The sequence below is a fragment of the Callospermophilus lateralis genome, chromosome 1 (assembly GCF_048772815.1).
Source record: "Callospermophilus lateralis isolate mCalLat2 chromosome 1, mCalLat2.hap1, whole genome shotgun sequence".
In the NCBI taxonomy this organism is placed as follows: domain Eukaryota; kingdom Metazoa; phylum Chordata; class Mammalia; order Rodentia; family Sciuridae; genus Callospermophilus; species Callospermophilus lateralis.
Window position 1 is genome coordinate 122,668,923 of NC_135305.1, and position 23,718 is coordinate 122,692,640.

General features: G+C 38.9%; 1 protein-coding gene across 3 annotated transcripts in view; it reads right to left on the reverse strand.

The window, feature by feature from the left end:
* LOC143406839 (sodium/glucose cotransporter 1) overlaps positions 1-23,718 on the reverse strand; it is a 71,504-nt gene that overhangs the window by 41,234 nt on the left and 6,552 nt on the right. For all 3 annotated transcript variants that reach the window (XM_076865771.2, XM_076865781.2, XM_076865790.2), the window contains exons 3-5: positions 4,367-4,471; positions 3,239-3,298; positions 1,895-1,999 (exon numbers count right to left, since the gene is read on the reverse strand). In XM_076865771.2, the coding sequence (XP_076721886.1) occupies positions 1,895-1,999; positions 3,239-3,298; positions 4,367-4,471 (270 nt within the window). The remainder of the gene's footprint in view (positions 1-1,894; positions 2,000-3,238; positions 3,299-4,366; positions 4,472-23,718) is intronic.

Genomic DNA, 23,718 nt, shown 5'->3' on the forward strand with positions numbered 1-23,718 from the left:
GAAAGCACAAAAGCACTAGTCAGAAGGCTGGCACAGGTCAAGGACAGTAGGAGAGCAGTCAGAAAGGAGGGAGAGTGACTTCTGGTTGTCAGTCCCAACTCCTGAGACAAAACCCTATCAGCTTTATCAATGAGAGCATGTTCAAAGCCTTTCATGGGAGACAACCATCTCTTCAACAAATGGTGCTGGGAGAAGTGGATATTCACGGGCCACAGGATGGAGTTGGATGCCTATCTCACACCAAACACAACAATTAACTCCATAGAGATGAAACCTGAAGGTAAAAGCTGAAGCTATGAAACTCAGGAGAAAACGTGTAGACAAATCTCCAGAACCTTGGATTTGGCAATGGAATCTTAGAAATTATACCAAAAGGATTAAAAAAGGAAAATAGATAAATTGAACTTCACCAAGATTTAAAACATTTGTGCATCAAAGGATATTATTAATAATGTGAAAAACAACCTACAGAATAAGGGAACACATTTTCAAGTTACATATCTGATAAGGATCTGGGATCCAGAATATACAAGGATGTTTTACAACTGAACAACAAAAAGGCAGGAAAAAACCTAAATTTTTTAAAACATGTACACGTAGGCCAGGACAGGAGGGTAATAATACAGAAAGCAAAAATAATCCTGGTAGATTTTCTTTAAAGAAAGAATAACCAAACACAACCTCATTTGGATTCTGAGTCAAACTAACTAATTAAGAGAGTGTTTTGAGATAATCAGGAAATTTTGGTTATGGAATAGCTATTAAACAACCTAAATTTTGAAATCACTATAATTTTAGGTAGACATTATTATAGCACAATAGTTATGAATTTAGGAAGCCAAAGGTACATCCTGAAGAATTTACAGAGAAATGACATGATCTCTAGGATCTGTTGTAAAATATTGCTGAAAAATGGCAAAATATTGATAATTTTTAAAGCCAAATGATTAACACTAGATATATGAATACTCGTATTCTACCTCTGTTTATGTATGTTGCAAATGTTACTTAATTATGTTGTTGTCTCAGCTTTAAGTAATCAGAAAAATGAAAGCACTGGCAACTGTTTTTTTATTTTTCCCCAATGCCCTGCTTAGCTACAGTAAAGACTCACTTCAAATCCAAATCCTCAGATATTAGCCAGGGCAGATCTTTTGCAAAATGCTGAGATTGGTTTAATCTCTCCTTTGGCGCTGGATGGGGTAGGATAAGAAAAAGGAGAAAAACTAAATAGTACTCTATTGTGTGAACATATTCCACATTTTCTGTACCCATTCATTTGTTGATGGGTACTTAGGTTGATTCCATGTCTTGACTGTATGAATCATGTTGCAATTATCATGAGAGTTTGTTTTTTTGTTTTGTTTTGTTTTTTGACATATTCAAAAATTCAAATTTGTACCAAACACGTTGACTAGGCTGGATGTGACTTTCATCATGCTCTTCACCTAGACAGTGCCAAAGATTATAGCTGTAAGTCTGCTAAATGTTCTCCCAGTTCCTTCCTGCAAATTCTAATCACATTCTGATATTACTTCATCTGCCCTGAATTTTTTGACATATTAATTTCATTTCCTTTGAATATATACCTACAAATGAGATTGCTGGATCTTATGGTATACCTAATTCCTTAACTCCCTCTTAATTTTCTATTAAGAACAGCTTTCACTGAAAATTCGTAAACCAGTTATGTTCCCAACCTGTGCCACAGTGGGGAACAAGGAGTTCCACTAAACTTCACTGGCTCTTTGATGCATGAAACAGGACTTTACCCTGAGCAGCAAGAAAGCTTATGGAACCAAGTTCATAGAGACACATAGAGCTGCCTCTTGGTGAATGACAGTGGGCAGCTTCGGAGGCAGCCAGGGCCCAGTCCACAGTGCAGCGTACTCACCGAGATCTTAGTGAATATATAGAGCAGCAGGGACAGAACAGAAAGGTAAATCTGGATCCGCTTGCCTCCAAACCTCTTCCGCAGGTACTCTGGCATTGTCACCACCTGCATGGAATGCAAGAGAGGTCAACACCAGCTAGAGTGACCAGAGAGCCCAGAGAACACAGAAAAATGAGAGCCATCTTGGTGTTAGAGTCATAATAGTATGGTCAAGGATTCATTATCCTTGTTGGCCTGGGAAATCTGCAAAGTGGCCAGGTGACCACAGACATTCAGCCATTTGCTCATTTCAATCTCACCTGCCCTATCACTATAGGAGTAGTTAGGCATTATCCCAGAACATAGAAAGTGCCAAATAAACACCTGTTTTTGAATGAATACATAACTGGACTTAACTAAGGAAACAGATCATTGTCCTAAAGAGGAGGGGAAATGTATATATAGATATAGACATATAGAGAGAGACATATTCCTATATAGAGCACCTACTGAAAAACAAGACATCATAACATGGATGGCATCTTGCCAGTGTACCAAACTAGTCAACTAGATTGGGTGTGAACTTCACTATGCTCTTCAGATAGGCAGTGCCAAGTATTGTAGCTGTAAGTCTGCCCAAATGTTCTCCCAGTTCCTTCCTGCAAATTCTAATCACACTTTTGATATTACTTTCTCTGATCCGAGCCTCTTGTCCTCTGGAACCAAACATGTCTATAGAGTCTATAGAAGATATAGCACCCTCCCTGTTTTTCCCACATTGCTTTTAGCTCCTAATATGTAAATTTACATATAGGAGGTGCTCATTATATCTCACTGAACAGGTATGTAAAATGTCTGAGAGACATAGTCAGGAGACCAAGGATGCATTTGATGGTTGAGTACCAGCTGCATGCTCAGCAAATAAGAACTACTGATGTACATAAATAAAGAGGAAACACAGTTCTTTTTCTCAATCTGCTTCCTTTCTAGAGGCAGAACATTGACATAGTTGTACATCAAGAGCAAATGCATGGCCGTGTAGTACAGGACACACCCAGAGTGAGGGGACAGGATGTTTCAGAGGGGTTTGAATAGTGTGGTATTTCTTAGGAAACCTTCTCAGAGGGAAGAGTCATGAGTCTTGACAGAAAAGAGCCAGGGGTGCTGTTCAGTGCCACAACAGGGATCCATGAACTATTTTACAACCAAGAACTAAAAGCAAACACAGGTTATCTTTGCCATTTATTCCACAAAGTCTCCTCTGTCATCCAGAAGGATGAAATTCACGTGTGTGTGTGTGTGTGTGTGTGTGTGTGTGTGTGTGTGTGTATCAGCAGGGAATGGAACAACAGAGTGGGTACTTACCCCAGCCTTTATGTAAATGGGAACAAATATCCAGCCCAGCACAACCACCAAAAACAGGGCCTGAAACCAAAAGAAGAGATAGATTCAAATCAGGAAGAACCTTAACCCATCCCTACTTACCTGAAGGACCCCTCAGCTGCTGCAGAAAAATCACTCAGCACTTTGTTTTTTGAACTGAAGAACAACTCTTAGGTGGCCATTAGAGACTGTAGGATGCCTTAGTTGCCCAATTGGCCCAAAAAAACAGAAACTGGGCAACAGCAGAGGAAACCCAGAAAGCTATTGCTATCATCACAGCCCTGGGCCCCAGCCAGAGGACTGAGATCTCCTTTGACTCTTCCTTGTATTACACAGGGGTAAAATACCATTTAGAGAATAATAATAATAATATCTGGTGATAAGCATTTCCAAACTTCTAACATGGCTAGAAAGGTACTGGGGCCTCATCTTTTTAACACCAAAAGGAAAGAGAAAAAATACTCTTGCCATCCTTCCAGTGTATCTCCCATGCTACTCTGGTGGAAGGAAAACAGAATGCCTGGGCTCCTAAAGCCATGCTCCTCCATCTGCATCCCAGGATGGCTCTGAGGAGTCCCCTAGTATTTGAAGCTCCTCTGGACATCAATTGACCTGGCTAAGTACTAAGGTTCTGCTATAGCTTGGGTATTGTTTAGTATGTCCCCTAAAATTTCATGTATTAGAGGCTTAGTCCTCAGCATAGTGGGAGGTGGTGGAACACAGTATGAGGTGGAGCATAGTATGAGGTTCTTAGGTCACTGTGGGTGCTGCTCATGGAAGGGATTAAGGTAGTTCTGGAGTGACCCCTTGGTAGTTATAGAAAGTGTTTAAATGCCTGACTCTGGCCCCACCCATCTCTCTGTCTTCTTATTTTGGGTGATATTACCTCTCACACACAATGCTGCTATTGTCTTCCACCAGGAGATGCCACAGTCAAGTGGGTCCCTCATAAGGACCTGCAACATGCTGCTTGGACTTTTGACTTTCAAAACCATGAGCTGAATAAATCTCATCTTCAGCTGACATCTGGTATTTCATAATAATAACTCAAAACAGACGGGTACAGGTTCTTTTCCACTTCTCCAACACAGTGACCCTGATGCTACTCACATTCCATTCAAAGGCTCCAGTGGCGATCCCTGAAGCTGCTCCAGTCCCAGCCAGCCCCACAAAGTGGCCACTTCCAATGTTACTGGCGAAGAGAGAGGCTCCAATCTGGAAACACAAAGATAAAGTCAGGTGAAGACTCTATACATGACTGGGACATTCCGGGTAGGCCAAAGAAAGAAGAAACATGCCAGCCAAAAGGGGACAACTGAAACTTTGACTGTGCTAGAATTTGTTGATACCACAAGTTCCCAAGGCAGACTTGGGGACTTGGGAAATAGTGGAGATGAAAGGAAAGAATTGGCAAAAGAGCAGATGATCCCCATATCAGATCATCTGTAAGTCTTTTGTGAGCCTAATGTCCACTAGTGAAGATGATGGGAAGACATACATCATGCCAGGATCTTCTAAAAGTCCCCTGCATTCAGGGCCTGTACCATTCATGTCTGTGTTCTCAGCATGCCTGGGGGCTTAGAGCCTTGTCCAACATTGGCTTTCAGTAAATATAGATAATGTTCTTAAAAGGAATTATTTAAAAGAAGCCTCTGGGTCTTGGTCACCTTATCAAAGAATAAGGGGCATGGAGCTGATAATTTCAGAGTGATTCCTACTAGGGCATGGAGCTGATAATTTCAGAGTGATTCCTACTAAACTATGTAATTTCATGTGGTGTCAAGTAGCAAAAGATAATATTAATAATAACACAAATTTTCTAAATCCATAAAGTATTTTTATTTTTAAAAAGGGGCACGGTGGTGCACATCTGCAATCCCAGCAGCTCGGGAGGCTGAGGCAGGAGGATCACAAGTTCAAAGCCAGCCTCAGCAATAGCGAAGTGCTAAGCAACTCAGTGAGACCCTGTCTCTAAATAGAATACAAAAAATAGGGCTGGGGATGTGGGGCAGTCGTTGAGTGCCCCTGAGCTCAATCTTCGGTACTGAAAAACGGTGGGGGGCGGGTGTTGAGATTGTACAGAAAATGCACAAAACACTGCAAGGATATACATATCTAAAGACATAGATTAGAATTCAGATTGGAAGGACTTATTTAAATACCCAAGAGTGGAAATTTAAAAGGAGAAAGGAGAATGTGACTGTGAATAGGAGTCACAGAAGAAAATACCAAATGAAATAGGAGGGATCTTGCACTGACCAATCCTAATACTGTGCCACCAACTCAATTGCATCTGAGATCCAGAATAACTCCAGAGAGTTCTAGAGTCTTCCTATAAGCAGGAGCATAAGGAACAAAATCATTTGATAAGTACAAAATATATACAGATGCTTTTCAACTTACAATGTGGTTATGTCCTAATAAAGCCATCCTAAATTGAAAATATTTTAAGTCCAAAATGCATTTATTTAATGCACCTGACCTGTTGAACATCACAACTCAGTCTGGTATATTTTATTAAAAACTGTATTGAAAGTGAAAAACAGAATGGTTGTATTGGCACAGTTTCATACCACAATAAAGTTGAAAGCATTATTAAGTTAAGTGATCATAAGTTAGGGACCATCTGCATAATTATCCCCATCTTTGCTAAACAGATAGAAGGATGTTTGCAGTTGTTTGTTTATTTTCCTTAAAAAGATCCAAATCTGGAAGAAAATATGTATTTCCCCAAAGAGAGATTACTCCAAGAAACTGTCCTAACTATACCAGCCCATTTCCCCAATATAAGGCAGATGGAGCTCAGTGCCAAATGCTAAGTCATAGGACAGGGATATCTCTGAAGGCCCAGGCAAAAGGAGGCCTTAGAATGATGAGAAGGAAACAGTGGTGTAAATGCATTCATTCATTGACCCAAACAATGTTAACTTAGCAGCTATTAAATGTGTCTAGTGCTATTCTAGACACTGGAGATTGAGCCACAAATAACATAGATGAGAATATTCACAAGAAGCATAGTAAATAAAGAACACAGAAAGAAAGGTCAGAGAGTGGTTAAGTGCTGCAAAGGGAATAAAGTAGGGGGAGCATGACAGAGAGGTTAAGTGTCAGAGAAAGTCCCTTGGTGGAGGCAATCTTTAAATTGAGATCTAAAGGATACAAGCTACCTGTGCAGAGGTCAGGGAGAAATCATTCCAACAAAGCAAAAACCTCCAAGTGGGAGAGGCATGCATGGTTGGTTGAGAGGCATAAAGACCAGAGGAGAGTGGAGTAAGGTAGGCCAGGAAGAAGGTGGTGTGAGATGAGCCTGAATAGTCAGGAGGCGCTGGGTAATGGAGATGCTGGTAAGCCAGGACAGGAGAAGTGGGTTTTATTTTAAGTAGATGGGAAGCCAGTAGAGGGTTTTAAGCAGAGGACTGACAAGATCTGATTTGTTTGTAAGGATATCTAAATTATGTGTGGAGTATAGGGTTGGAGGGGTGAGGAGAAAACTGAGAAACCAGGTGTGAGGCTATCTCTACATCTAGGTAAGGATGGATGGTGGGTTTATCTAGGTTGGTAGGAGTGAGATAAAGTCAAGCAGAGAGGTTGTGGGTAGGCTTTACAAAGTCAACAGGCTTTATTGATGAATTTGATAGGAGAAAGAGTAACTCTATGATTTAGATTTGAGTAACTGAGTAGATGCCATTCATTTAGAATGAGGAAGCTGGGAAAGCAGGTAGTTTAGAGATATCAGCCTGTGTCTATTCAAAGCTTGATGGGGATAAAAGTCTACTTTTAATAAACAGAATGTTCCTAAAATGGCCCAAATCTAGAATAAAACATGTATCTCCCAAAATACTGTTTACTCTGAGGAAATGTCCTAATGATAACCAGTCCTGATGCATTATCTTTTCATTTATCATCAATCACTTGATAAATTATTAAGCCTAATGCCATACTATTATGGACAATTTAGAACTTAATTATCAGAATGATTAACTGGATTAGATTAATCTTAAATTCAAGAGGTCCTGTCTAATATCCCTCACTTGAAGGGAGATGTTGGACTTTAAGACATCTCAGGCTGTCCTGTTCCCGCCCAACAATCAGAGTGAGATAAAATGTAGATAGGCGTGCTTTGGGTGCTAGAAGGTTGTGGGACCAGGTTAGTTTCACTTCTGTCAGAGACACATCCTCAGTTTTTTCTGCTCTCCTTCCTTTGACCCCAGAGCTCACAATCATTTACCAAAATGCTGACTCTACCTTCATAATGTCATTGAATCTAGCATTATTTATATCACCCTTGGCTGCCTACCATTCCCCACAACCTGACTACAAAATATCCTTCCAGATGATCTCATGGATCTCCCTCCTATCTGTCACTTCACCCACCACCCACATGGACAGTTACCTACCGACGCAAAACTTCGATCATGTCACTTCACTCTTCTTTGTTGTTGTTGTTTTTAAATATACATGATGATAGAGTGTAGTTTGACATGTTACAAATACATGGAGTATAACTTATTCTAATTGAATCCCATTCTCAGATTCTCCCAGACCCTACTTCTCCCATAGACCTGCCAAGCAGTCTTACTGACAGCTTCAGGCTTAAAGACATAGTCCTAGGTGTTCAGCAGGATTTCAAGGCAAAGTTCTATCCAGTGCAAAAACAGCATGAACTTAAAAATTCCAGTTGGAATACTTTCTTTAACCCTTACTATCTGGGTGCATGTAAGATCTGTGAGCCTCCCATCTTCTCTCATGACTGGCTGTGCAAGAGTCAAATGAGATGCTGAATCAGTAATGACTGGCACTCAGCTGGTTCTAAACAGCTGTCCCTTCTCTCCTTTGTTCTCCCACAAGGACAATAATGTCACCCTAAAGGATATTCACAAGACCTCCATTGGACACCATTATGGACTGTCCTGTGTCCTTCCCACAAAATTTATGTATTGAATCCTTAGACCCCAATATGACTATATCTGGAGATAGGCACATAGTGGATATAATAAGATTAAAGGAAGTCATACGGTAGGGCCTTATGATATTATAGGACTGGTGTGCTTACAAGAACAGGAAAAGATACCAGGAATCTCTCTTTCCTTGCACACAGGAAAAAAAAAAGCCATGAGAATACAGCAAGAAAGCAGCTAGAAAGCCATAACTAGAGGATTTGCCAGAAAACAACTCTGACAGTTCCTTGCAGAGTTAGCCCTCAGAGTGTTAGAAAACAAATTTCTGTGGTTTAAGCCTTCCAGCCTGTGATATTTTGTTATGGTTGCCTGAGAAGCCTAAGATAGACACCATTGCTATATCACCTATGCGCCTCTGCCAGATTGTCATACTGTTCCTCTGCTCACAGGAGCTTATTAATGATAATTTATCACAATGATTTCCTAAACACTATCTCTCCACTCCACTCATGTTCATGCCCATTTGGGAATCACACCCCCTCTAGAGAGTAACCCAATGACATGAATCATGTTCTTCTCTGCAATTTCCTCCACCATCCCTTCTGAACTTGGGATTTAGACTTTATCTAAAATTTCTCCAGCTTGACCTTGCTTCTGACTAGCAAACCTTCTTCATCCCCTGATGGGGTGAGAAAGGCTGTTATAAACATTTACACAGTTTTACTGCCACTGTGCTTAAGGATCTGTGTCAGACCAAACCCAGCAGGTTTGATGGGATGGTAATTGGGAAAATAACAGAATGTCACACCACAAAAGGCAAAAAGACTATGTGGTTCCTTTTGCCTTTAGGCAATTCATGATCACATTTGACTGCCTACATTTCCTGTCCAACAAGGTTGGCAAAAAAGAAGATAGAGAAATTAGAGAATCTCCCAGAATTTGATGGATCCACGCATATCAGCTTGAGTCCCTCTTGCAACACCTTCCAAGTGATGGTCAGCTGCATACACATCTCTAACAAGAACTCCCCACCTTTTCAGGCAGCTGGATCTATGGTAGAACATTCAATTTTTTTATTAATACTCTCTTTACCTTGACCTGAAACTTACCCATGTCCTACTTCCACCCCAGTGATACAGTGCTGAGAGCCATTGCCAAGTAGGAATGATGCATGGCAATTTCTTTGTCAGCCTACCCCATGTTGCTTAGAGGAAGGACTCTCCATTGTGGACCCAGCTCATTTGCAGTGACTTTGCATGAAAGGTGACCTTGCTCAAGGACCAGGGCGGATCTGGGTTTAGGGTGGATCAGGGTTTAGGGCGGATTGGGGTTTAGAACAATCCGGGTTTAGGGCGGTTCCAGGTTTAAGGTGATTCCTGCTGGGAATAGGGCGTATCCTGATGCCTCAGGCGCCTTGAGTTCCCGTTGAGTTCTCGCGGGATTCAGAGAGTATTTTGGGATTCAGAGCCCAGTGGAGAGTGTGGATTTCCCCCAGAATGTGCTTGTAGAGTGCCGGTGTGAGTTCAGGAATAAAGAATTGCTGTTTGAATCTACAAGGCTGTGAGTGGCTCGTGATTTTGTGCCCAGCCAGACTGCGGCAATACAGAACAAGACAAATCTCTCTTCCACAAGCTCTTACTATATCTAAAGACAGAGGTAATACACTCCCCTTATTCTCCAATCCAAACTTCCTCTTTTTGTATGTCTGCTTCTCCTTAGTCATGAACTTGAATCTCATCACCCTGTTCCTCTCTGCTTCCCTTAGTCCCATTTCTCTCCCCAAGTGGGCCTCAAAACCAAGTAGATTAATCTAGACACGAGCTGTCCAGAATGAGACAGAATGCCCTTCTTGCCTTTCCATCTGGCTTTAACATCCTCCAGCTCCAAATTCTCTTTTAAATCTTCACGATTCTTGGCAGTACTGAAGACTGAGCCAGTTCCTCTAATTTCTAGCACTATTGGAGGATTGGTCTCTAAATTATTTGGAATATTTAACAAGACCAGTTCTCTTCTCATTGCAATTTAGATTCTTGATAAGACCAATTTGGTTTGCCTTAATACAGTCACTTAAATTTTTTTCACTCCAATCCCTCCAGGGTTTGGCACAATTTGGATGACTTCCTGTGAGCCTTCTCTAAAGGGAAAAGTAATTAAACCACAAAGGAAAATATACCAGGCAAATCATTTCTCCCCACAAATGTTGGAAACTAGTGGGAATTGCATCTATCTTTTGAACCAAAGACATTACTCTATTTAATAATAACTCCTTTAGTGCTTAACTCAGTCCTAGAGATGTGTTCCCAGAACTTGTACTATTCACAGTGCTTGGCAAACCAGGGAAATCTGCTTCCCTTTGGAGCTTGTGAGAAATGCAAACCCTCAATTGCCTCCCAGAGACTTACTGAGTGAGAGTAATAAGCACTCCACTCCACGTGATTCTTATGCACAATTAGGCTTAAGGAACCTGCTCTAAACTGTATTAGAAGTCATCATTCTCTCCTTAATGCTGGTTTGACCTCTCTTGTGAAGCAGAAGAGCAGTCCCTAGCTAAACAATTACAATGCTAAGATATGGAGGATAAAAAGTTGGGGATAAAAGAGGCTGTCTCCAAAGTCCCCTGCTTTACTTCCAGAATTTTAAAGGTCTGTTACCAGGGCATTTATCCTTCCCAATGGGAGATACTATTACTCAAACCACATGTCAAGATATGGCATGAGGACTGAACAAATCTTTGGCTGTCTCACTTCTAAAAATCTCAGAGTTGACAGGCTCAAATTAATACTCCCAGGATATCCTATGTCACAGTAAAGTTATTGAGATATGCAAATGGAAAAGTCAAAGACTTTGTGGGAAATACTTCCACAAACAATTTAGCTTAAGAAATAGGATTATTAGGAGTTTCCAGATGGTGATCCCAACCACCAGAAACAACAAAAATGGGCTCTGATATGGCATGGAATTCACAAGAGGAATAATAGGCACTGAAGCCTCTTCACAATCAGGACAATCCTACTTTCTCCATCCCCAGCAGCCCTGCCATGTCCTGTCACATCCTCTACCTTCTGGCAAAATCACACCAACTCATGCTCTGTGCTTTCCTGACTCCCGGGTTAATGTGTTTTCCCTTCCTGAAACTCCCTCTCTGTTTATCTCTGCCTTCCAAAACACTGTGTCAGTCATCAAAATGAGGCATAGTCCCATCTCATCACCGATACAACTCTTCCCCCTCTGATCTCTTGTCCCACATGCTGTCTGTTCCACTCTCCTGGTGCATTTCACACTCTATGCTGATACAGTAGTGTCCCCTTATTCATGGTTTCACTGATAACAAATGTTTGAATGTTCCTCTTGGGAAAACAACAGGAAGCATTGCAACCAAATGCCTTGCAGTTGCAATTCTTCCTACTGACTGCACGAAATTGGGACTTTTCACAGGAATATGCCAAGGTACACTCTATCCTGAAGGAGAGGCAATAAACTTGGCCCTCCAGGCTTACACAGGGCTCATAAGGACAGCAGGGCATTCTAGAGAAATGTCTCTATGAGATGTCAATCTGGCACCCTGTTTAGCAGTAGTAAGAACAATACTACAAGTGGGGTGGGGGAGATCTGATATTATGGGTTATTTTCTATCAAACAGACAAAATATTTTTAATGATAATACTTGGTATTGGCAAGTAAATTTTCTCTTCCCTATATTTCTGGTATAATTCATCTTATACTATATAAGGACTTATACTATTTGGGGGACTCTATCCTAAGCAAATTGTCTGACATGCAAAGATTTATTTAAAAAGAACTTCATTAGTATGTTCATTGCCATGCAACCAATACACCATATAATCCCTAAAATGTTTAAATTATGCATGTGAGCATATTTGTACATAAATTAATGAAAATATCCAAATTTCATAGTGGCTATCTTTGGAAGAAAAAATAATAAACACATTGTTTTACTTCTTTATACTTTTCCAATTTTTTCACGATGAGTTTCTTTTATTTTATAATCATAACACAAGTCTTTAAACCTTTGACAATGAAAGACTACAATTCCAAGGCTCCTCTCTTAGACTCACTGGCAGAGTCTGAGAACTAAGAACAAAGTTATGTATTTGTTTTGGGGGATGTAGAAAAAGACATGAAATGTCACTAAATACTAACTACAATAATGTTTTGTGTGACAAGAAATAGAAGATGGACATCTTAATCCAGGTTATCTGATGTTAGAGTTGGAAATACCTTGGAAAAGACTATGGTTAACATTGCTATTTTCAAATGAAATTAAAATTATAGTTCAGAGGAAGATGGTGGTTAAAGTTTATACATTATCTTTATTTACACCCTAGGGAAAATAAGCCTGAGCACACTCAAGACCTCTCACCTAGGAATCAAGAATTACCCAAGGAAATGAACAGGAAGGATCACCTTTGTCTTCTAAGTTAAAGATTAGGAGCCGACAATGGATTTGGGAAAGTATGCTAAATGCTTCAAAATAGTGAGTAGAAAGGATTTTGAATGTTTACACACACACACACACACACACACACACACACAAATAAATGTTTGAAGTGATGGATATTACAATTATTCTGTTCTGATCACTACACATTTTATATGTATTGAAAAGTCACACTATACCCCATAAATATGAATAATTATTCCAGGTCAATTAAAAATAATAAAATTAGGGAGGGGGCATAAAGTTAGAAATGATGGTAGAATGTGATGATCATTATTATCCAAAGTACATGTATGAAGACATGAATTGGTGTGAATATACTTTGTATACAAACAGATATATGAAAAATTGAGTTCTATATGTTTAATAAAATTATATGCATTCTGCTGTAATAAATAAATAAATAAATAAAAGGAAAAAAATATGTATCTTTAAACTACCCTGTATCAAAAATCATGTTTGAATGCTTTAAAGACTCACATAGCCTTCCTTCCCCTCCTACTAAGCACACTGGGAACCTTTCAACCAGGTTCTAATTTTGGCTCTGCCATCACAAACTATGTGACCTTAATTCAGTCACTTTCTGCTTTGAACCTTAATTTCCTCCATTATAAACCAATAATAAGACTCCTTCTTACCCTAACCCACAAGGGTATTGTTGCACTTAAATGAGATGACAAATGTAAGAGACCTTTAAGAAACATTTGCCCATAAAGTAATACTATTCTGAAAAAACACTAATAATGTTTTTACATGACCTGTGTTTTTATGAAGCTTTCATTGTGTTTTAATGGAGTGCCCTGAGTTTCATCAAAGAGCCAAAGTTATCGGTTTCTCTTTGAGGGAGAAAGATCATACATCAAACAGAATTGCACTCAACAAATTTCAAGAAACTAATTTCTTCATTAATTAATCATGTAATTTCAAGAATATCCAAAACACTGAGATGGTACCCTGCTCCCTGCTTCTGTCCTCCTCTTTAAAGGTCAGGACTGCTTCTCCATCCTTCTCTGGGCTGTGCTAGACACATCCATTGGGATGTCCTCCCAAAAGTGATTCTCAAACTTTAGCACACATCACCATATGAGATTCCCAATTAAATATGCATTTCACATAAGTAATGAATATGTTTTTAAGTATAAGTACATCCTGTGTAATATTTGGGATAACTTATCCTACAAATGTGTTTATTGTTTGTCTGAAATTCACATTTAACTGAACAACCTGTACATTTATTTGTTAAATTTGGCAATCCTAATTAAAATCACCTGGAAGCTTTCATCGCTCTGCCTGATTGTCTAGAGTTTCTGATTCAATAGGTCTAGGTTAGGGCTGGACAACTATCAAGGTCTGGGTACCTCACTTAGAGAGCCCCACACTGGGAAAACAAGAAAATGAAAGAGGAACACCAACTTTAACAGTGCCGCCAAGTGTTAGGCCAAGAACTTAGTTCACTTTATCTTATTTAATGCCCACAAAGTTTGGTAAGGTTGGTATTATTCATCTTAATTTTGCAGATGAGATTAAGGATCAGAGGAGTGGAGTGTCTTGCCCAAGGTCCCATAGCCAACGGTTTTTAAAGTCCAGGAGGCAAAAGAAATGTTTCAGCCCTCCACTGACTTCCCCCTTTTCTGACAGTTTCTTCTAATTTCCATGCAGGGGCACCATGGGAAGAGACCCTCCTCCCCATATCTCACTGTAAACTCAGGAGCAACATGTGCTCTGCTGCATTTTATTTCCTCCTTCACCTTCTCAGGAACTATTTCATATTTCTCTCCATTTAGTAACTCTCTTTCAACAAGGGGAATTTGAAAAGGTTTAACATTGGACAGTGGCCATCTTTCAAGAACCAAACTTCCTGGATTGAAACAGAAAAAAAGGTGGGGTTTGTATATTCAGAATATTTTATTTCTGAGTCTCTGGTAAATATTTAGACACAAGCTTGCTCCAGAGTCGTCATAACCTCTGTTTACTCTACATCAGCTCATGTGCCCACAGACAATGGTTGTCTTTCATTCATTACATGCATATACATCTCTCCCCTGACCAACAAATCAAAGTGATGAGAAGTCAGGAATCCACTGCCAAAGTTGGTGTTTTCCCACCAGTTTTTGGCACAAAAGACAGGTGAGGTCTTCTGCTGGCATTTAGAGGTTGAAGGGACTAGACACCAACCCACCCACCAACAGGTGGACCCATCTTCAGAATTGTCAACAATTCAAAAGGCCTGATCTAAATGTACCATATCTCTCCCATGCTGCCCCTTTTCAGTGCCTCTGGCCATCTGGTTTTTTTTGTTTGTTTGTTTTGTTTTTTGTTTTTTGTTTTTTTGCATAGATTGCTCATCCCCCAATTTTCCTTATTTTATATTTTAAAAATTTTAATTGATTCATAAAGAGCACACATACTGATGTGGTATATCAATGCATGTATACAGTGTGTAATGATCAAAACAGTAATCTCTTCAATCATTTCTTGTTTCTGGATGAGTTCTTCTGATCCTTTAGGTCTTAGCCTAAATGACCAATCTTCAGAAAGTTCCACCCTAGGTAGGCAAAGAAGACCCTTCTCCTTCCCACCTACCCTTAACTCAAATGCTTTTCTTTCTTAACACTTAGTAACAGTTGTTATTTAAAATTCTATATGTATCTTGTAAAAATGTGAGTGACATACACACACATTCATGCATATAAATGGGCACCTATCACAGAATCTGGCACACAGTAATCACATGTAGTTGTGGAAAAAAGAATAGCAAAGCATAAATAGATAAATGAATAAATGACTGCATAGCTGAAGGTAGAGGATCTACAAATTAGATAAAATAATGATGATAATGATGATAGCCAACCCTTGATTAGTTCTGACAGTATCCTATCATAAGTTATTCATATGCACTAACTAATTCAATCCTCACAATAACTCTACAAGATAGGTGCAATTATCTCTATTTTGCATTTGAGGAAACTGGGGCACAGAGAGAGTAACTCACCCATAGCCATGTAAGTAAAAATGCATGGGGCTGAGATTTAAATCAAGGCTTCTAACTCCAGAGTCTGTGCTCTTATCTATAATTTCAAATCACCCTCTTTACATGAAGTTTGCCCAAAAAGATTAATATAGTTGCCTCTGACTTACTTTGCCACATGCCAAAATAGACAAGGAAAGCCCAGATATACTTCTTAATGCAAAATCCAAAGACTTCACTTTAGCTGATAGTTTTAGCACTCTTCTGGATTTGACCAACTGGAAGCATTGATTGAAATTTAGTTTGTGCTTTATGTCTACAGAAGTGTTAATTTATTAAAAAATACTGGGAAGGTAGCCAGTGGGAAAGGGAAATCTGGGAGCTTAGGTACAAACTAGATGACAGCAACTTGGCTACATGTCAGTTGACTGATGCCTAGGAACACAAAGAGGTGAGTGGCACATGATGCCTAGGAACCCATGGGGAGGTGAATGGCAATATGTTTCTCAAAGAAGCTCCACAGCAGAGACTAAGATAAGAAGAATGGGAGGCAAATTGGTCTACCAAAAAAAAAGTGAAGAAGAATGAGATGGAGAGAAGGAAGATGAGAGGAAAAACTAGAGAAGAGCATGAAAAGGAGAAAGCAAGAGGAAGAGAGGAAAGGAGGAGAAGGTGGTAGAGGAAGAAGAAAATGAGAAGCAGGAAAAAGAGGAAGAAAGGAAGAAAAGAAGGAGGAAGAGAACAAAGGAACCAGGTTATTTAAGAGCAAAGCAGGAGTTGGTAAAACTTTTCACTGAAAAGGAGATCCATATTATGAGAATTTTCAAGTTTTACAAAAACTTGACTCAAACTGACAAAAAAACAGTCTTGAGATAGAGAGGAAGCATGGCCACACCAGACTTTACCAAGATGTCCAATGTGGGCTGAAATTAGATACTCCACCACAGGCTCATGCCTCTGCACCTGGCATCAGACTACATCTGTGTGAGACCTTGAGTGAGGTGATTGCTGGTGGCTTGGCTTGGTCCACAGTGAAGTTTATGGAGGAAGCTTCATGAAGGAAGTGGATGGGCATTGGACTCTGCTGACATTTATTGTTTATTAATTATTAAGGTTTTAATGAAGAAAATAACAGAACCAATGAATGGCAGAACTATCAAAATGACAAAACTATTACTTATAAGGAGGAGCATTGTAGTTTCTTCACTTAGAAATGGTAATAATAATAATAATTATATAGAAATGAATGTCTGTGAATGTACCATAAGAAGGGAAGCCTCAGCAGGAAGAGTATCATCAGGTATCAGAGGGTTTATTCTACAATGACTATTATTTCACTTAATCTGTAAAAATAGTTTCCTTTAGAAATGAGTTTAAAGGAAATTATTTTGTAGATGTTCCAAGTTTTATGAATATTGGAGAAAATACTCAACTTTAAATGGTAATAGAATATAAAGGTTTCTTAGTGTGCAAATAAATTTAATCATGGCTTCAATAAAAAATATATTTTAAGACCTATAGAAATGATTTAAATATTTTCCTGTATGTGTATTTCATGTGAATTTTTGTTTTGTTGGGTATTTTGTGTTGGAATGCCAGAGTTAAACATAAATTAGATAGTAGATACACTATCATTTACCAGAATGCCTATCCTCCAAACCAACATTCTTTCTTTATTTCTGAGTAAATACAACTTGTTTCAAGAGAGTTGTGGCTAATTAAAAATAAATTTCAACAGTAGTCAAAAAACCAAAATTGGATACTCCAATTAAAGACAGACTTGTTTTTCCAGTTTTACTATTATGAGATTAAAAAATAGAGCAGCAAAAAACATTTTCTCTGTGCACAGGGACAGAAATTTGGAGCCCGGCTGGAGAAAGACTTTGAGTTGGATCCTGCATCCTCCCTATCTCCTGAATTCTTACCAATGCCTACACTAGAGAAGAGAATGCAGACTGAGCTCTCAGGTGACACCACCAAGGGGGGCCAGCATGAGGATCTGTAGACATTTCCCTCTCCTCTCTCCCTTTTCTGAAATTCAGCTCCTATTTCCAGTGCTTGCATTCATTGAAAGGACTTGGAGCAGGTATTATAAGGGATAAAGAAAAATTATGAAAAGTATAGGATTAGACCTCATCAGAGGGTACTGGGATAAAAAAAGAACACAGATGGCTTTTTGCTGGTGGAAAGCAATCCCAACAAGAAGACAGGGCCCAATGGACTAGGGTGGTAAAAGGAGGCAGAAATCACTTCTCTGAGACTTTTGAAGGATTAACTACTTGTCTTTCCTTCTCATTTTGTCCTGGGGATTTCTTCCTTAGTCGGCTTTTGTCTCTCCTATGTCCATTTGCCTAGTTCCTGGTCTTTTCTTTCTGATTCATGAAGTCCCACCTGTATTGGGCCTGCCAGGTTTTTACTAGACCCACTTTGGGTCCTTTAGTGGCATTGTAAGGGGCCAGACTTTGGTTTGATCATTAGCTTTTAGAGACTTAAAGTTAAATCTGGTATATTTTTCTCCATAGGTTTTTAAAAGTTTAAGAAGATGTCTTCTTTCTCCAGGGATAATTTCTATCAGGGTCTCTGGTCAACACTAAATGAAAGAATTTCTTGGTTTTCAGATTAACCTTTAGACCACACCTATCGGCCTCATAAAAGTTCTCAAAGGACAAAGAGACCTGAATAACCAGAAGAACAGAGAGAGTCCTAGCTCTTTGAGAGGTCCTTATCTTTGAGTGAACTTGGGTCATGGAGTTAATCATCATCCTTATTATACTTGCAAATTAGATCACTGAAAAGTCAATCAGATAAGTGATATGACAGTCTTTGGGAAAAGTTTCTACTTGAAAAAGAAAAAGTAAAAGAGCTACCATTGAGGCTCACTACCAATACTACTCTGAAACTGTACACATGTTCTCAAAACAATAAGTCTGGTCCTTTGCCTGTTTTTGTAAATAAAGTTTATTGGAATACAGCCATGCCCATTCATTAATTTCATGGATATTTTTGTGCTACAAAGCTGAGTTGAGTAGTTGTGACAAATTTCACAGCCACAAAGATGAAAGTGTTTACTATCTAGCCTTTTGCAGAAAAAGTTTGCCAACACTTTCCCTAAGGCACTGGGATATAATGTAAATTTCTGTAAATTCTCTAACAATAAAAGAAGAAAAGGAATTCTGGCTGTCCAGAGACACTATAATCTCCATGGTAATTGACGAACTATTGTGGCCATACCCATTTCCTTTACTTTCCCCCTCTCTTGGGCATACAATCTTAGAATTTCAGTCCTGGAAGAGCCTTTGAGACTCATTGAATGTTTTTGCTGTGGCCATCAGACCAAGAGAGATGCCAGCTCTGAAGAGCCTCTGGCTTCTGTAATGATGTCTTTGGGCCAGCACAATTGAGAACCGATATTTGAGACTCCTCATCTGACCCCTAAAATTAAAGAGGAAACTCCTGAAGCCTTAGAGAAGTTAATGAATTTCCCAATGTTACAAGGCTTGGTTAAGTCAGGTCCTTCGGTTCCTTGAGCAGTTCTCACTCCCTGCCCTTTGGAATCCTTACTTCTGAGTAGAAAGAGTTCCCAAGGGTTTGGCCCAGCCTTGTTGTGCCCCATGCTCCCATGGAGTCCACTCTGACAATGTATCATTATGACCAAATTCCTCTCCCAAACAAGAGTTCTCCCTGGGATGTATATCTGGGGGCCTATTTCTCTGAGTAATTTCTGCTGCTTATAGCCCAGGAATAGGAAATTACCTTTCAAAACTCAGTCCTTAAGTTTCCTGGCCTTCCTGCATTCGTATCATCCATATCCCTCAAATAATCATTATAATACAGCACACAGGGAGCTGCTAGTTAAAAGTGCCCAAACACAATGCCCCCCAAAAAGGGAATCCTGAGCTACCAACCAGTCCACAATTACAGAAGTACAACTTTATGGTTCCTGTTACTCAGCTGAGTTGGCTTGGGTTGCTTTAAGAGTGATTCAGGCTCCTGCAGCCCGCCCACCCCCCTCTGCCTGGCTCTCTGTGGAAGCTACTCTTCTTATAATTTCATCCCTGGAGTCTGCTGTTTCCCGACACTAACTGTCCCTCACTTCTGTTCGTAGGCCAAGGTACAAACTCCTTTCCTCCACCAGAATCACTAACTTTTTAGGAATGAGGCATGTTTTAGAGTTCCCAGATTTTCACCTGGAGTACGTCATAATGACTCTTTCCAAAGCTCCCTTAGATCCTAGAAATGCACAGAACCAGCCTCTTATATCCAGTCTCCTTTCAGATTTTATGAGCTGATTTCTTCTGACTTTTCTTGTGGGTGACACTATAGCTCTCCATGCCTCAAGTATCAACCCAGGGTCAACACAAGTCTTCCCTTCCTAAAATCTCCCTGGGCCATCTTTCAGAAGCTTTTCTGGATGTATTCTCTTTCTACAGCACAAAACAACTGGGAAAAAGGCAGAAGGAAGGGGCACAGGGCCCCACTGAAAGTTTTTGCCACAGCCAGCAGGCCAACAGAGATATCCCCGCTCTGGAGAGCCTTTGATTCTGTAATGTCTTTGGGCCAGCACATTTGAGAATTGATATTCTGGTTATGGACTTATTGAACAATGACAGGTTTGAACTGACTTCATATTACATTTCAAAGAGAAATTGAGATGTATAGTTTTGATGATGTTCTAAATTTTTCAGTTTTGGAGGGAAAGTTCTTAAATGCGTATTTTCTTGATTTCCATGTTTTCCTCTAATTCCTTCTTACAGGTATATATTGCTATGTGTTTAAAAAAAACAATGTTTTAAATTCTAGAATGAAAATCACTGTGGTTATTTATTTTTTCTGAAGTAGCAGTTTTTAAACTTTGATATGTCACTAGAATGTTGTTCTCAAACAAATGTGAGTTGATTCCCCTTATATAAAATAAACAAAAACTGAGTTGCTGGGGAGTAAAGAGTAGAAAAACCACCCCTGAAGCATTTCTTCAGAGCCCAAGTGTTTTAGTGAACATAGTATAAAAACACTTTAGATTGTAACCATATTTGGTTTTTTTCTTTTTTCTTTTTGTTATACATGACAGTAGAGTACATTTTGACATACTTTATACAAACATGAAGTACACCTAAAAGAATGTAACCATATTTGTGTTAGTCAGCTTTTGTATTGCTAATACCTTAGAAAAACAACTTAGGGAGGAAGAATGTATTTTGGTTCATGGTTTCAGAGATTTCAATTTATATTCAGTTGGCTCCATTGTATGAGATGACACAGAACATCATGGCAGAAGAGCATGGTGGAGAACAGCTATTCAGTTAATGACAATGAGGAAGCAGAGACAGAGACAAGGAATACCCTTTAGGGCACACACCCAACCATGCCGACAGCCTATAGTTTCTACCACCTCCCGGTAGTTCATTCAGTTATCAATGGATTAATCCACTGGTGAGGTCAGAGCCATCATGATCTAATCACTTCCCAAAACCACCATCTCTGAACATTGTTATACTGGGAATCAAGCCTTCAACACATGAGTCTTTGGGAGGCATTTTAGATCCAGACTATAACACCGTATTTTAATGCATCTAAGATACCAACATCATGTTTTAATGCATCTAAGATACATCTAAAATGTATCATGGGGGCTGGGGTTGTGGCTCAGTGGTAGAGTGCTTGCCTAGCATGCATGAGGCACTGGGTTCAATCCTCAGCACCACATAAATGTAAAATAAAGATATTGTGTCCACCTAAAACTTAAGAATAAATATATTTAAAAAAAAACAAATAAAATGTATCATGTATCTCAAAGAGAGAACAAACATTGTCAATTGCTGTATGGAATGCCTTAGATTGGCTTTGAAACTCAGCCCAACACAAATTAACATGATTCGTGTGTGTGTGTGTGTGTGTGTGTGTGTATACATATTTTATTTATACTCCTGAAAATCAACAAATTCATTTTAAAATGCAGCCAATGTGTACCTGGAATTGAAATTTGCAGGAATTTAAGTAAATATGCATATAAATCATCTCAATTTATTCATACAATGAACCTAAAAGTTAATTTTAAGACATCAGCAGCAATAGTTTCAGGAACACTAAGCTTCCCCTTACTGAGCACTACTAAATACCATGCACTAGATAGATACCAACTGAGGGAGTTGACCTGGCACTGTGAAATAGAAAAGGAGGGAACCCTTCCAAACTCATTCTATGAGGCTAGTATCACCCTGATGTCAAAACCAGACAAAGACACATTAAGGAAAGAAAACTTCAGATCAATATCCCTGATGAACATAGATGCAAAAATTCTCAATAAAATTCTGGCAAATTGCATACAAAAACATATTAAAAGATTAATTTTATTTTAAATAGATTATGTGACTAGAGGTTACCACATTGGACAGACAGCTCCAGAAAGGATACCCAAACTTTGCTTGAACTTTGGGATCAGAGCTGCCACTTTCACGCCTGCTTTTAGGAAGTACCAAATTATAAACATGAAAAGATAAAAAAGCATGGACACAGAACTGAAAGGAAGCAGTAGAATAGGTGTGCTTCTACCCACAAGGAATAAAAAAAAAAAGACTACCATGAGGGACTCATCACAAAGTCAGCATCTACCCAGTACTTTTGGCCAGCATAAAGATAAAATATAAATCACTTCGAAGTCCCACTTACATGCAGATATAATAGGGTAGAACTAATAGAAACAGAGAATATGATGGTAGTTGCCAAGCGCTGACTCATACAGTATTGGGAATGGATGGGAAGTTGTTGGTTAAAGGGTACAAAATTTCAGTTGGGTTATATGAATTCCAGAGATCTAATAAGTAGCATGGTGGCCATAGTTAATAACAATAGATTGTCTACTTAAATATTGCTAGGAGGGGGGCTGGGATTGTAGCTTAGTGGGGGAGAGCCTGCCTTGAAAGTGTGAGGCACTGGGTTCAATCCAAAGCACCACATAAAAATAAATTAATTAAATAAAGGTATTGTTTCCATCTATAACAAAATATACATATATATATATATATATATATATATATATATATATATATTTAAAATGCTAGGAGATTAGATCTTAAATACACTTATTGCAAAAAACATGAGATAATGAGTCTATTAGTAAATTTGATTTAATCATCTCACTGTGTGTGTGTGTGTGTGTGTGTGTGTGTGTGAAAACATCACATTGTATACCATAAATGTATACAATTTTTACTTGAAAAAAAATTTTAAAATAGAAATAACTTCAGGAATAACCTAAGCAACTGTAAAAATTCCAATTATTAAAATTCATTCTAAAATAGTTGGCCAAAGGCCAACTTTAGGATGTAATGATAATCTGTGAAGTCCTCTCTGGGCAATATATATTAGAACAGTGACAGTCTTTACTTTCTTGCTTCTCTTTCTCCAATCAACTTACCGCTGTCATCCCTTCTCATTGTATATATGTGCCATTATGCCCATTTTTCACCAGCCAATCTCACTTGTATCTTAATCCCAAGGAATTGCAACATTTGGACAAATTGTTCAATCAGTCGCTTCAATGAGAACTCTGGATCAAAATGGTCAGTGGGTTGAATTGATAACCCAGCCAGATCCCTGTGCTGATATGATGGGATGAATATTTTAGACTCTCTCACACCCATGCACCTGTCCTTTGATTGAGCTAGTTCTGTCTGTGTAAAAGTATCATAGAAAAAAATGCTTAAATATGCAAAATATAAAATCCACCAAAGGTTAAGAACTACAATTGAAAACCGTGGAAGTCTCCTCTTCCATTTATTCAGTGAGTATCTCCTATGTATCAGGTACCACAAATAGCTCGAGAAAAGGGAGGACAATAAAATTACTCTTAAGTGAGAGAAAGTAGGAAAGAGGTAGCAAAAGAGCTTCTATTTACAGATTTTCCACCATAGAAGAGGTCCCCACTTCTCATAACACTTCTGGAAAGTAAATATAATCAATTCCAATTTATAAATAGAGAAATGGAAACTCAGATTTGTCCAAGAATACGTCCATCTGTGTGTTCTTGTTTCTCCACACTGCCCACCTTGTGTTTTTTCCTTTATTTATCCCTTGATGAATTCCAACCATTACTTATTTAAATGCTATTCCATTAAAATAAGAGATTATAAATGCTCAG